This window comes from Myxine glutinosa, chromosome 14, assembly GCF_964187855.1.
Source record: "Myxine glutinosa chromosome 14, kmMyxGlut1.1, whole genome shotgun sequence".
NCBI lineage: Eukaryota > Metazoa > Chordata > Myxini > Myxiniformes > Myxinidae > Myxine > Myxine glutinosa.
Genome location: NC_136274.1, coordinates 42,894,203 through 42,907,641, shown reverse-complemented (window position 1 = coordinate 42,907,641; position 13,439 = coordinate 42,894,203). Strand labels below are relative to the sequence as shown.

The window sequence follows — 13,439 nt, the reverse complement described above, 5'->3', positions numbered from 1 at the left end:
TGGTCAGAGAGATGTCCACTTTAACAAGGACATGATCAGATGATCCGATCGGAGCAGAAGAAGAGCAGCAGACATTTTCAGGGAAGTTAGTCATAACCAAGTCCAGAAGAGAAGATGTTCCGTTGACTGAGATCCGGGTCGGGAAATTGACAGATTGTGTCAGTCCCAGTGAGTCGCAGAAGTCCTTTGCTGAGGAGCCATGGCTGGTGAGAGAGGTACCCACACCCAGCCAACTGGCATGATGACAGTTGAAATCACCACATATGAGGAAGAGAGAGTTGGGATGAGTAGATAGAAGTTGGTCCATATCATCAGACAGCGAGATGTAGATGGAGTCATCACTGTTTGGTGGACGGTACAACACACATATGAACAAGAGGTGGGAGCGAAGGGGAAGCCGTAGCCAGAGGTATTCCTGGGGGTGAGGTGGAGAGAGTGCAGTGCAGGGCGAGTGAGGAAGAGAGTTTTTGATAAAGATAGCAACCCCGCCTCCAGGACGAGGCTCAGGTCTATCATACCGGAGGAGGGAGTAGCCCGGGAGAGATACTATGGAATCAGAGACATCATAAAGGAGGAAAGTTTCTGTTAAGCAGATCACGTCTGGTTTGACAGAAGCAACCTGTATGGAGAGATCAGTTAAGTTTGAACGAAGGCCCCGGATGTTTGAGGTCCATACCGTTAATGAAGAGGAAGGGGGAGCATCAGATACAGAACAGGGGGGAGGAGGGGTAGGGTAAGATGTGGAAGAGGTGGAAGAGGTAGGGAGAGCTGTTGAAGGTGTGTCAGAGATTTCAGAATAGCTCGGAGAAAGGGAAGGATGGGGCGGACAAAAGGTTTGATGGTGATTGGGTGAGCCACAATGAGGTGTTATTTGAGGAGGGGGAAGAGCGAGGCAGAAGGTTGGGGGAGATGGAGGTGAGAGTTTGAAGGGGGAAGAAGCGGGGAGGATGCTTTGAGGAGGGGGAGTGAGCGGGGGGAAATTGAGAAGCAATGAGGGTGGGGAGATTTGAAGGGGAGGGGTGAGGGGGGAGTTTGGGAGGGAAGGGACAAGGGGAGGGATTTGAAAGGGATGGGATATGGGGGAGATTTGGAGGGGAGGGGTGAGGCAGGAGTCTAGGAGGGGAGGGGCGAGGGGGCGTCTTGGCGGGGAGGGGTGAGGGAGTAGTTTAGGAGGGAGGGGGCAAGGGGGGAGATTTGAAAGGGATGGGTGATGGGGAAGATTTGGAGGGGAGGGGTGATGGGGAAGATTTGGAGGGGAGGGGTTATGGGGAAGATTTGGAGGGGAGGGGTGAGATTGGATTTTTGAAAGTGTACGATTTATGGGAGACGAACATTTATTGCAAAATGAGTTTCTTGTGACCTTCGAGTTAAAAATACGTTTAAGGACGCTGGATGGAGGATGGAGTGCAGGAGAGTTTAGGGAATGTAGAACAAAGGCACTATAGGAGATGGATATTTTTTTTGGGATGAATTGATTTGGTGAGCAAGTCGAAAGCAGCCTTTTAAAGAAGAAGAAGAAAAAGGTGTTATAAAATATGACGGAATACATAACTTGAGGGGAAAGTGTAAACATTGAAGGTTAATGAGTGAAAACTATCTGGGGAAATGGGGGAGAAACACGTGGTCGAAGAACGAACGAACGAATAAGAATGAATAAACGAATGAGAACAGAGAAGGAAATGTTTTTTTTTTTTTTTTTTTTTTTTTTTTTGAGTTGAGATTTACACAAGGAAGTAGGCTATGGGTGAAAAGCCTGGGAATACAGAGAACGAAAGTTATTGGATCACAAACGACGGACCACTGAGAGAAAAACAAAGCCTCAAGGTTGTACAGTGCACACTGTACAAGGCCTTGCTCACGACACGGCAAACAGACGATCAATTTATGAAAGATAAACACCGAGAAACAACCAAAGTTGCACACAATAACTTCACACACCGAAAGATAAATACAGTTTCGACAAAATACAATTGTGAACAGACTTAACTTCGAAAAACGTGGAGACCGTGTGGAGCTTCGAAAATCCCTGCCGCCGTCTCCAAGATCTCGCGAGATCTCGCGAATTTCCTTTAAAAAAGATTTTCTCTTCAATAATAATTGGACCGATTGAGATCAAATTTTCACCATATGAGGGACTCGGTCTGTAGAATATTTTAATGGTAATTATGACGTCACAGGTCACGTGGTTCGGCCGCCATATTGTTTTTTGCGAAAACACGCAAACCCCTTTTTCTCTGCAACGGCTGAACAGATCGAGGCCAAACTTTACAGGCAGAATCGCATACCCTTGACAAACAAAAAAGTCAGTGAGCATGACGTCATGCGTCACATGGTTTCAGAGTTATGACGTTTTTAAGCATGAACCTTTAAAACCGAGCCGCTACCTCATTTTTGATCCAATCAAGGGGAAACTTCACAGATCTGTTCAGCATGTCAGTCTACTAAAATGTCCTTTTGGAATTTGCGATAGGGCACGTGGTTTGGCAGATATCGTTAAGTAAACGAAAATATTTTAAAAATGGATATCTCTTGTTTATTCTAGAGTTCTCCTCAAGCCGCACCGCACCCCCTCAGCCTCGTCTCGTGAACCTCAAAAGCGCGACACAGCATGCGCTTTCAGGAGGGGCGGAGCCAAGTCGAGCAACATATATATATATACACATCGATCATTGATCGTGAACCGGAAAATATAATAAATTGCTGATATTTAGCAACTCGAAAGGTTCTTTATCAACAACTTATTTTCTCGTGCTTCTGCTGACCTGTCTGCAAGGTGTATAAATCGAAGTCCCGAGTGCGAATCACAGGTGAGCCCGTCCTGAGGTAATTGGCGATTGGGAACGATTCAGAACCTGTGGATAAATAACCCTTGGAAAATTCCCCAACAGTTTTCCGGACGACAGACTGCCGGTAGGGGACATGTATTGCAGCGCAATACTCAGAATGCTTGTTTAATTGATGAAAGATAACAGTAGTGAACTAGAAAGGCGTATCTCCGCCAGTTAGATTAGATTACATTTTGTATCACACTGATAGGCCGGATCTGAATTCGGACCTGAACCAAAATTTTATCAGTTGTCTTCTTGTTCAACTCTTCCACCAAGTTTTGTCATAACCCGTCCACAACTTTTTTGAGATATCGTGCTATATAAAGTTTTTAGCCCTATCATTCAATGATGAATAATCACTTTATAATTCAGATCAGATCCTAATTGAGATCCGAATTCAGATCTTCACCTAAGTTTTTTTTTTTTTTTTTTTTTTTTTTTTTTTGTATACAAAGTCGAGGCTCGTGTAAGAGCTCACTCATATTACGACACTGAACACATCAGGACAAAAAGAACAGTTGAGAGAGGAGGGAAACAACAACAAAGTTGAAAGCCAAGATAGAGGGAGTTTTCGACAAACAGTCAGTGGGTGTGGGACGAATTGGGTGGTAGGACAGGAAGCAAAGGGCGGAATGGGGGGCAGTAGCGGAGGAATGGGGCAGAATGGGGGCAGGAGAGGAGGAATGGGGGGCAGGAGAGGAGGAATGGGGAGCAGGAGAGGAGGAATGGGGGGCAGGAGAGGAGGAATGGGAGGTAGGAGAGGAAGTTGAATCAATTCATCCTTGTCACCCTGGTGAAGAATCACTGAAAAATTCAAGTATCCGGATCCGGATCCTCACCAAAATCTAGTCAATTCGTCCTTGTCACACACCCAACCAGTCGACCAAATTTCATTTGAATCCTTCCACAACTTATTGAGATATCCTGCACACAAACAAACAGACAGGGTTGAAAAAATAACCTCCGCCCATCGCAGATGGCAGAGGTAATAAAACATTAAAATATAACCTTTATGGAAAATTAATAAATCAAGGCAACTTTAACATACAGATGTGTTTTCACAGAAATTGTTATAAAGGCAGGAGAGTCTGCAAGGAGATCAAGACGAATAGTGAAATATGGCCACCATAAAGAAATTTGGACATTTTCACATATATGGAGAGAAAAAGCTTGGTTATAATCGAGTAATATTTTGTTATAACATTTTGTTTGTTATTACAATATTTTGTTTGTAATAACAAAAGCGTTTATGTTTTACTTTAATCATTGTTACCCTCGCCTGAGGAGAGGGTGTTGCATTTGAGTCTGTTTGTCTGTTTATTTGTTTGTTTGTTTGCTTGTGCACACCGAATAAATATGATTTTCTCTGCAACCGTTGGTCCGATTGACAGGAAATTTTCACCATAGGTGCAACTCCACCTGTATAATTTTTTTTCTGATAATTATGACGTCATAGGTCACGTGGGTCGGCCGCCATTTTGGAAAAACCGAAAAAACCTTGCACCTCTATATCTCCGAAAGCGCTGAATCCAACTATAATTCACCAAATGTCTGTCTGTCTGTTCGAAGGTACCGTAAAAACTGCTGAACCGATCGCAAAGATATTTTGGGTGGTTAATCCTGGGACCCCTGGGAGTAAAATGGGCTATTTAGTTTTCCCAATTTCAGCTTTGGTCTCCAGCATTCTCAGGTTTGGACTCCCGCATAACATAACATTCACGTTCGCATAACGTTCATTGTGACGATGTTCTCATTGTGACAATGTTGTGATGATGTATGTGTTTACGGTAGTGTTTGACGTGACGGTGTGAACGTAATTTCGTAATGTTTTTCGTTTCGTAATCCTTTAATGAACGTTTAATGTTTAATGAACGTTTAATGCCCTTCGATGTCCGGGGCTGCACGCGCGCTACACTGGACAGGCCAGTGTGTACCTTGCCCTTCGCCATCAGGCTCGGGTAAACCACTGAGCCCCATCCGTGATGGGGACTGGGGCTTGAGACAGTGTCCCACGAACGAGGAATTCCCAGTAAGCGCGAGTCATCAGCTCGCGTTGATTAAGTCCCTGCCCTTTGTGCACACCGCCCGTCGCTACTACCGATCGGACGGTTTGATGAGATCCTCGGATCAGCCCCTGCACGGCCGTTCTCAGCTCGCGCCGGTGCACCGAAAAGATGAGCGAACTTGACTGTCTAGAGGAAGTAAAAGTCGTAACAAGGTTTCCGTTGGTGAGCCTGCGGAAGGATCATTATCGGGACAACATGAGAGCGAGCGAGACGCGAGACGTACGTGGTACGTGATCGTCCATGTACTGTTTAGCCATGTACTGTTTAGATTTTTATGATTTGCGTGTGATATGATTCAACGGATGTTTATATGAATCGTTTAAAATAAAAAAGCCTTCAATTTCTGATATTTTATCTTTTCATTTGGGCTTCCCAATTGAAGCCCCGCCCATAGGGCGGGTACTGTTGCTAGTAGAAAAAATTGAAACATGGGTCATTGTAAAGAACTCTCCATGGGGAATAAAATATGTTAATTATGATGTCATAGGTGCCTCCATTATGACGTCATAATTCGACAAGTACGAAACTTCATCGATCAAGATGAAATTCTTGAGCATAATCTAGGAATAAATTAGTTTAGAAAAAAAAATAATGACTACGTCATCGGTCACGTGGTTAGGCCGCCATATTTGTTTTAACACAAAAGCCTTAAAAACCTCTGAAAATACATCCTGGCGAGGGTTTGCAATCTTTGATTGCTCTTTCTTGTTGATTTATGCATTGTGGCCTTTAGATTCATTTTTACTATTTATACTACGGTGCATTAAGGTTCTGGCAGGATGGCCTAGAGGTATGCACACACACTTCTAAGCTGTCTCGCCTGGGTTCGATTCCTGACCTAGCAATAAACTATCATCCCGATCCGTCATCGGCGATTCATTGTTCATTCATGTGTGTGCCTTTCCTCGGATGGACGTTAAACTGGGCTTCCCATCTGCCAGCATTAATTTGTGGATATTAAAGATCTAATGGTATTCTTCACAATGAGTAGGCAAGCTATAACCAGCACCCTGACCAAATTACAAATTTAATAATAAATCAGTCGCGGAATTGCTGATAGCACAATGGTGGGTGATATTGTTATTGTGACATTGGCAGAACACATCAAATGTTTCTGCCCTGTGTACGACTATGATTAATAATATGACTCTTATTGGCAGCGTTCTGCACCTGCTGTCTTGCACCGGTTCTGTAGTGGACCTGCAGGTGGCTAAGGGAGCGGCAGCCAGGCATGGTCTGGCAGGGTCCCTCAACCAAGCAATGCCACAGTCTCAAACAGGTAACTTCCCTCTCTGTTGATGCACGATATCCTCTATATCCTCACGTACCATACAACTGAATGAAACGTGTAACGTGCATTGTTCAGACCATATACACAATCAACCAAGGCATGTGGGAGATCCAAGGAGACTTCAGCGCCCACAGAGCGCTCCTGGGAATGCATTGATAGCTGGATGGACCAAGGAAGCCCAAACTGGACCTGAAGGAACTGGGAAGATGTTGCGAGCTGGAGAAATTGTGAAAAGACCAAGAGATAGGCCCTTGATTGCTGCTGGAGAGAAATTTGAGCCTGGAACCTTTGGAGGTGCATTTTCACCCGAGGAGGCTCATACAACATGTGCAGGAGAGGTTGGAGCTATGGTACCTCGACCATCTCTGCTCAACAGAACAGAAACCAAGATCAACCCTGTGGTATGTAAATTAAAACAAATTAATAAACTTGCACTTGTGACATATTTATGTAGTAGATGGTGCAAGGGTACTCAATACTCATGTTTCACATTGGTCTTTGTATATTACAAAGACTTGCATTTTTCATTCTAAATATCATAAATTGAACATTGCATGAAGTACAAGGTCGTCCTCTTACAGGAAATATAAATGAATCACTCTTAGCGTCATTGTCCTTGACCCAAATATTTCTGTTCCCAGGAAGAATGTGTGGATGTCATCAGGCTGCTGAAGCATCAGATTATTCGATTAGAAAGAAAACAGAACAGAACGGAAACAGAGCAGGTTCAGCTGCATGACCTCATACTAGAATACAACCAACAGGTTCAGATGCGGGAAGCAACGAGACTCGATACAAACAATGGCCAGAACCCAACAAGGCAGCCATGTTTGACAAACCCTGACGGGTTTCAAGCAAAACCGAGACAGATCCTAATGGGAGCGCCGGCAGGCTGCGTACGCCAGGACGGCAACTGGGCCACGTCGACCGCACCACAGCAAAGGACGGAGGCAAGGCCTGCGGCAGGAGACATGAACAGACAGGATGAAACCAGGGCACATCAGAGCAGTCCCGCAAACTTCCGCCCACTGTTGTTTCGTGCTGCCGCCCCGGAGATAAGCAACCCGCTCGCCCAGCATTCAACATACGGCTCGTCAGACACGACGCTTCCCACCATCTTTGAAGATAACCGTTATGGGCGAGAAAGTACTGGTCTGGCAATGAACGTGCAAACCTACGTGCATGCTAACCCAAGAACGGCAGTACCAATACCTGTGGTGACACACACTGCGCACAATGAAATGCGACGCACCCCAGCTACTGTTGCAAATGTCAATAGTAATCAGTTTGCCAAAATCATTGATGCAAATGGTCTGTCGCCCATGGAACATCTTCCCAATCCACAGTATCACTCGGCGAAGACTTTTGGAGCTCAGTTTCCTCAGAATGTTGCGGATAACACGTTCAATTCTCAAAGTTTTCATCCACTACCAGTACCTGCATATTACAAACATGCAGTTTCTCCACAAGGTTTCCCACAGGTCAACAGGATAAATGGATCGCAAGATGCAGGGGAACATCAACCTCCTTATGGTCAAATTAATTCGAAACAACAATACTACACTGTGGAACAACCACAAAGACCTATGCAGACACTGACTTCTTCTCCTGGCCACAATTCTGCTGGAATTTTAGATTACAGGAGGCAGCAAGATAACGTTGCCTCTCATCAACATCTGGTGGAGCATCCGCCATCTTCCGGTTTAATCCACGCAGAAGTGGTGTTTATAGATCCCGCAGGCAATGAAGAGTATCCGGGTGTTTCTGCTCAAAGTTGCAATGCACCTGCGGTACCATCTCGAATGTATTCTCATTCCAACAGTATATCTTCAGAATCCGACTCTAGCGAGTTAGCGTTAATATGGCAACAAGGTGCATTGGATAGAGCAAGGCTTGGAGCTTCCGCAGCTACTCGTGGCTTCCAGGTCAATCCAAATGGAAAAAAAATCACTGACAGTATGTCAAGCCCAATGTTTACTCAATCCCTCAAACATGGACTGGCACCTACAGGATCAGAATTATACGTGACCGGAATATCATCCGACGTAGGTACCATGCAGTACCACCCTTGTCAACAACGAGGAACAAACTATGGCATCCCTCAAGGTTTTGAGCAAAGCGTGCCACCTGGAATTGGGGAATGGGAGATGCAGGGGAGTGAGCCTGTTGGTGGCCAGGATAATGCTCGGTCCAAGGTGGCCCTTCCTGAAGCTATGCGCCGACTGCTGGGAGACATCCACCAGTTGGAGAGAAACGTGTCCCGCTCGAGAAGTGAAATTGCCAGGCCCAGATCTGCACCGTCACAGAAACTCATGGCAGATGAAAAGCCTTATTACACGCAGACTCTGGATGTTGACAACAGTTTTCAGCTGGAGGTATGATTTGACCTAATTTACAAAGTTAGATGAAATTGGAGAAAGCACAGCAATAATAGTTAATGCTTACGGCATATATAACTGCGTTTCCATTCCAGGTAAAAGTGCAATCTGTCGCTTTGGAAATGGTATGTTTCGCTATCTCACGCCTCAAGTTGCATCAACACATTGTTACGGATTCGTCACTTCCGCCTTTGTTGTTATTATTTACTTGTAGGATTTTTAGTTTCAGGTAGTATTGCTGTTAAGATTTCTGTGAGAAATGGAGATGACTTTGGTGAAAGATAAAAATAAATGTTTGTGGAGGAAAAATAAAAACGTGGCAAAGAAACCGGAAGAGGTGAGAGGAGGAAAATCGGCGGGGAAAAGAGACGGCCGTGAGTCGCATCGAGGCTGCGAGTGGACTTCCCCGATATTAGTCGCGAATGAATTGAGGCTTCCCGTGAAAGGGATTGCCCGCGACATCGTCCCATATTGTGATTGCAATTAAACCTGCGTCTCAGGTTTTGGTACCAAGCGTGAACTATTGTTGGCGGGAAAGCAAGCGCCTCCATTATAGGCCGATCTGCCATTTTGTCCTTGAAGAGGCTGTCCGCTTGGTACATCTCGTTTTGTCGTTGGGATTCCCATATCGACATCACCGTGTGGATCGCCGTTGGTTCCCATATCGCCTTAATCGTTGGTGGACGTGCGGCATGGGTTGCACTCACGTTTTGGGGGATCGTTACCCCGTGCCGCCATCGACCCGACCTCTCACCTTGTAACTCCTTGTCCGCAGCCGTGCCGATACCTGCCTGTTGTTCTTGCCGTTCTGCACGACTTCGACCTTCACCCAGCGTGGGGATTTGTGCACGGACTTTGGGATTGTTACATTCCACTCACGTTTGGCGTATCGTGAGTTTATTGCTTTGAGAGTATTGGGGAATGATGGTACCATCATATGTATTGTTCATGAGATGCAAATGATATTTTTGTTACTTTCGTTAAGAGTGTTATTATTGTGTATGTGAGAGTTCTTAATACAATTATTTATTTTGTTCTATACTATTGCATGGGTGTGGTTTTACCATGGTTTATTAGAACACTCAAAATAACAAATCTTTCTGCCGTGTTCCCTCTCGAGACTCTGAGGGGCACCGTCACCGGGGTTTGGGGAGGTAACACGTAACAACGTGCAGTCCCAGGTGCTAAGCGTGAGGTGGAAAACTGGTTAACCTGGCCGTTTAAATAAACTTGCTAAGTTCTCTATATTCTGATGCACCATACGCTGTTACGGAGCATTGGTGCTGCCGAAGCAGTTTTTTGGCAAGGCTTACACTGAGTGGTTTGCCATTGCCTTCCCAGCAGTAGTTAGCGGAGGAATTTGTAATTTGGCCATGGTGCCGGCGATAGCTCGCCTACTGTTCCAGAAAGATACCGCAGGATATTTTACTCCCACCAACTAATGATATCAGATGGGACACCCAATTTAACGTCCATCCGAGGAACGGCACAGACATTGATGAATCGCCCTGCTTGTGGAACACCAGGAAGGCAGTTTATAGCTGGGCTTGGGATTTTAACCCAGGCTAGACGGCTTTAAGGTAAGGGGATGTACCTCTTAGCCATCCTGCCAGCCTTAGTCCTGAATATACCGATGGCAATCATGCAAACTCTAATCGTATTGCTATTTTCTTTGCAGATGTGGAGTCGTGAATCAGGAGCTGTTTCACGGTACAACGGGGTTGACGGTCAATTTACCTCCGATCAATCGCCAACACAAGGGCAAGATCCCCGCTGGTCCAACCACTTGAACTCCCGTGTCAATCCACTTCCCATCAACTCCAGGATGCCCATGCGGAACAACTCGTATGGCCTAAGACACGACCAGAGGATGGATCCACAGAATAACTTCAGGGTGAGTGTGCGTTTCTGTCCATTGTTATTACCTCCGCCACCAAAGATGGATCGAGGTTATGTTTTCACCCCCGTCTGTCTGTTTGTCCGTTTGTTTGTTTGTGAACAAAATATCTCAAAAAGTTGTGGACGGATTCGGACGAAATTTGGCAGAGATGTAGCGTATGTCACAAGGACGAAATTTTATAATTTGTTCTTATTACATTTTGATGAAGATCATTTTGATTACATTTTGGTGAAGATCCGGATTCGGATCCGGCTACTAGAAGTTTTAAAGTAATTCTTCACCATTGTGAGATAGGGCCAAAAACGATACATAGCAGGATATCTCAAAAAGTTATGGATGGATTTGGACGAAACCTGGTGAACAGATTTTGTGTGTGACGAGGAAGAATCGATTCAATTTTTGTGAAGATCTGAATATGAATTCGGATATGGGAATTATTTAATTTTTAAGTGATTCTTCACCATTGGGAGATAGAACCAAAAACGATACGTAGCGGGATAACTCAAAAGGTTATGGATGGATTTGGACGAAACCTGGTGAACAGATTTTGTGTGTGACGAGGAAGAATCGATTCAATTTTGGTGAAGATCTGAATATGAATTCGGATATGGGAATTATTTAATTTTAAAGTGATTCTTCACCATTGGGAGATAGAACCAAAAACGATACGTAGCGAGATATCTCAAAAGGTTATGGATGGATTTGGACGAAACTTGGTGAACAGATTTTGTGTGTGACGAGGAAGAATCGATTCGATTTTGGTGAAGATCTGAATATGAATTCGGATATGGGAATTATTTAATTATTAAGTGATTCTTCACCATTGTGAGACAGAGCCAAAAACGATACATTGCGGGATATCTCGAAAAGTTATGGACGGATTTGGACGAAACTTGGTGAACAGGTTGTGTGTGTGACAAGGAAGAATCGATTCGATTTTGGTGAAGATCTGAATATGGATTCGGATATGAGAATTATTTAATTTTTTAAGTAATTCTTCACCATTGAGTGATATGGCCAACCAGGCGGAGGTATACTCTCTATTGAGTGCCGTTCTAGTTCCCACTGTATCACACATGCTCAACTATCGTGCAAATCCATTACACTTAACCTATTACACTTAACTTCATTCCAAAACCCCGTTGGTTAGCCAGAATTGAGTGCCGCTGCATCACCATTTGGTTCCTATACCGTGGTGTCGAGGGTACGACCTTTTTGTAACTGTTTACCAACAATTGTTTCGATCAGCAATTCAATTTCCACAATAAGAAAATATTTTCTGATAATGTGGAAAAGGAACGGAGCCACAACTATTTGAACCGTAAAAGTCAGCGCAGGTATGATAAGACACTCGTCTGTGCACTGCAGGTAGGAGGAGCCCCAGAGGAAATGGAGGCAGCCAATGAAATCATGATCCTCGAGGAACGAAGTTCCGGCAGATAGAAAGGTGTCAACCTACTCCCTTACCCATGTTCACCTCATTATGTGTAAATACTTAACGTTTACAAACTTGAAAGCCTTCGGAACCTCCTGTTGTACGCACACTTTTTGGTGTCTGCATCATTGTCAAACAAGAATGTGGTGGAGAAGATGGGGATGTCTCCCCTTTTGAGGCTCTTTGAGGCACCTCTTTACACCCTGGTCCAAAATGTAGCACTCAAAGCATTGTGTTTTGATGATTGCATTCACTACAGGCCTCAAACCCCATTTTAAGAAGCATTTTATCACACATCCTGCACTGTCATGGCACATGCTCTGCATTATTATTATTATTATTATTGTTGACAGCATTTGAAAGTATTAATTACATTTGTTTGAAACTCACTCCTCAACCATTTGTACCCATTATTGTATGCGGGTGTGGGGGGGAAAGATAGCCTGCAGGTACGCACACTCACCTCGGAGCCATCTCGGCTGGGTTTGAATCCCGACCCAGCTCTAAACCGTCACCCTGGTGCTTTTCAGGCAGGACAAGGCATCAGCTTGTCCATGGAAGGACGTTAAGCCGGCTGTCCCATCCGCTAGCATTCGTTGGTGGGCCTAAAATATCCCGTGGTGCCTATCGCATCAAGGAGGCGAGTTATCGCCGACACCTTGAACAAGTTGGGACCCTGCACCAGCAGCACAGCTGCACCTTAAGAAATGAGGCAACCAACAGGCCAAATTCAGAATTGAATACCAGTCCAATGTACATTTGGTAAAATCAACATTGCACAAGGACTTTAGGGACTCGTCTCGTTCTTGTACCTCCCCAACATTTCCCCCAGAGGGATGAAAAAAAACCCAGTTCAAATTATCTTTCAGATTATATGAGTTGATGTGTGTACACTGTAAGATATAACAACTGTATATGCATAATGGTGCCTCATCAAAACAACATGTAAAAAGCGGGAGGGATATATTCTCATTCACGAGCTTTTGTTTTTATACGGCTTTTTCTAATGCTGGTTTTGCAATTAAAACTTCAAACAATGTTTCTGCTCCCAATTGTATTCGTGCAATGAGACGCACTCGCTTGATGTAAAGCACTCTTATCAAGAGCACTCGGTCGAGCAAGAACGCACCAGAACACACTCGCATTACTGTCCGTAATCCCACGAACAGCCCACAAAACTTCATCCTCACTTACCAAGCAAACATCTAGCTATGAGGAACCTTTTTGCTTTGTATTTACCTCCGGCACCGATGGTGGATGGAGGTTATGTTTTCACCCTTGTCTGTTTGTCTGTGAACAAGATATCTCAAAAAGTTGTGGGTGGATTCATACATTTGGTGGATAGGTTGGGTGTGGGACAAGGATGAAATGATTATAGATTTTGGTGAAGATCCGGATCTGATCATTTTTAGTGATTCTTCACCATTGAGAGATGGGGACAAAAACGATATGTCAAAAGGTTTTGGACGGATTTGGACGAAACTTGGTGGGCAGAGGTCGACATACAGTTTCGAGTCCACACTTTTCAAAATGCTGACTGA

General features: G+C 44.5%; 1 protein-coding gene across 3 annotated transcripts in view; it reads left to right on the top strand.

The window, feature by feature from the left end:
* The window catches only part of LOC137439717 (afadin), a 90,975-nt gene extending 78,038 nt beyond the window's left edge, over nucleotides 1-12,937 (top strand). For 2 of the 3 annotated variants that reach the window (XM_068135752.2, XM_068135754.2), the window contains 5 exons: nucleotides 6,055-6,173; nucleotides 6,261-6,586; nucleotides 6,827-8,560; nucleotides 10,242-10,457; nucleotides 11,832-12,937. In XM_068135752.2, coding sequence (XP_067991853.2) covers nucleotides 6,055-6,173; nucleotides 6,261-6,586; nucleotides 6,827-8,560; nucleotides 10,242-10,457; nucleotides 11,832-11,906 — 2,470 coding nt within the window. In that variant the 3' untranslated portion in view covers nucleotides 11,907-12,937. The remainder of the gene's footprint in view (nucleotides 1-6,054; nucleotides 6,174-6,260; nucleotides 6,587-6,826; nucleotides 8,561-10,241; nucleotides 10,458-11,831) is intronic. The other variant, XM_068135753.2, reaches the window with a different exon arrangement.
* The last annotated feature ends 502 nt before the right edge of the window (nucleotides 12,938-13,439 follow it).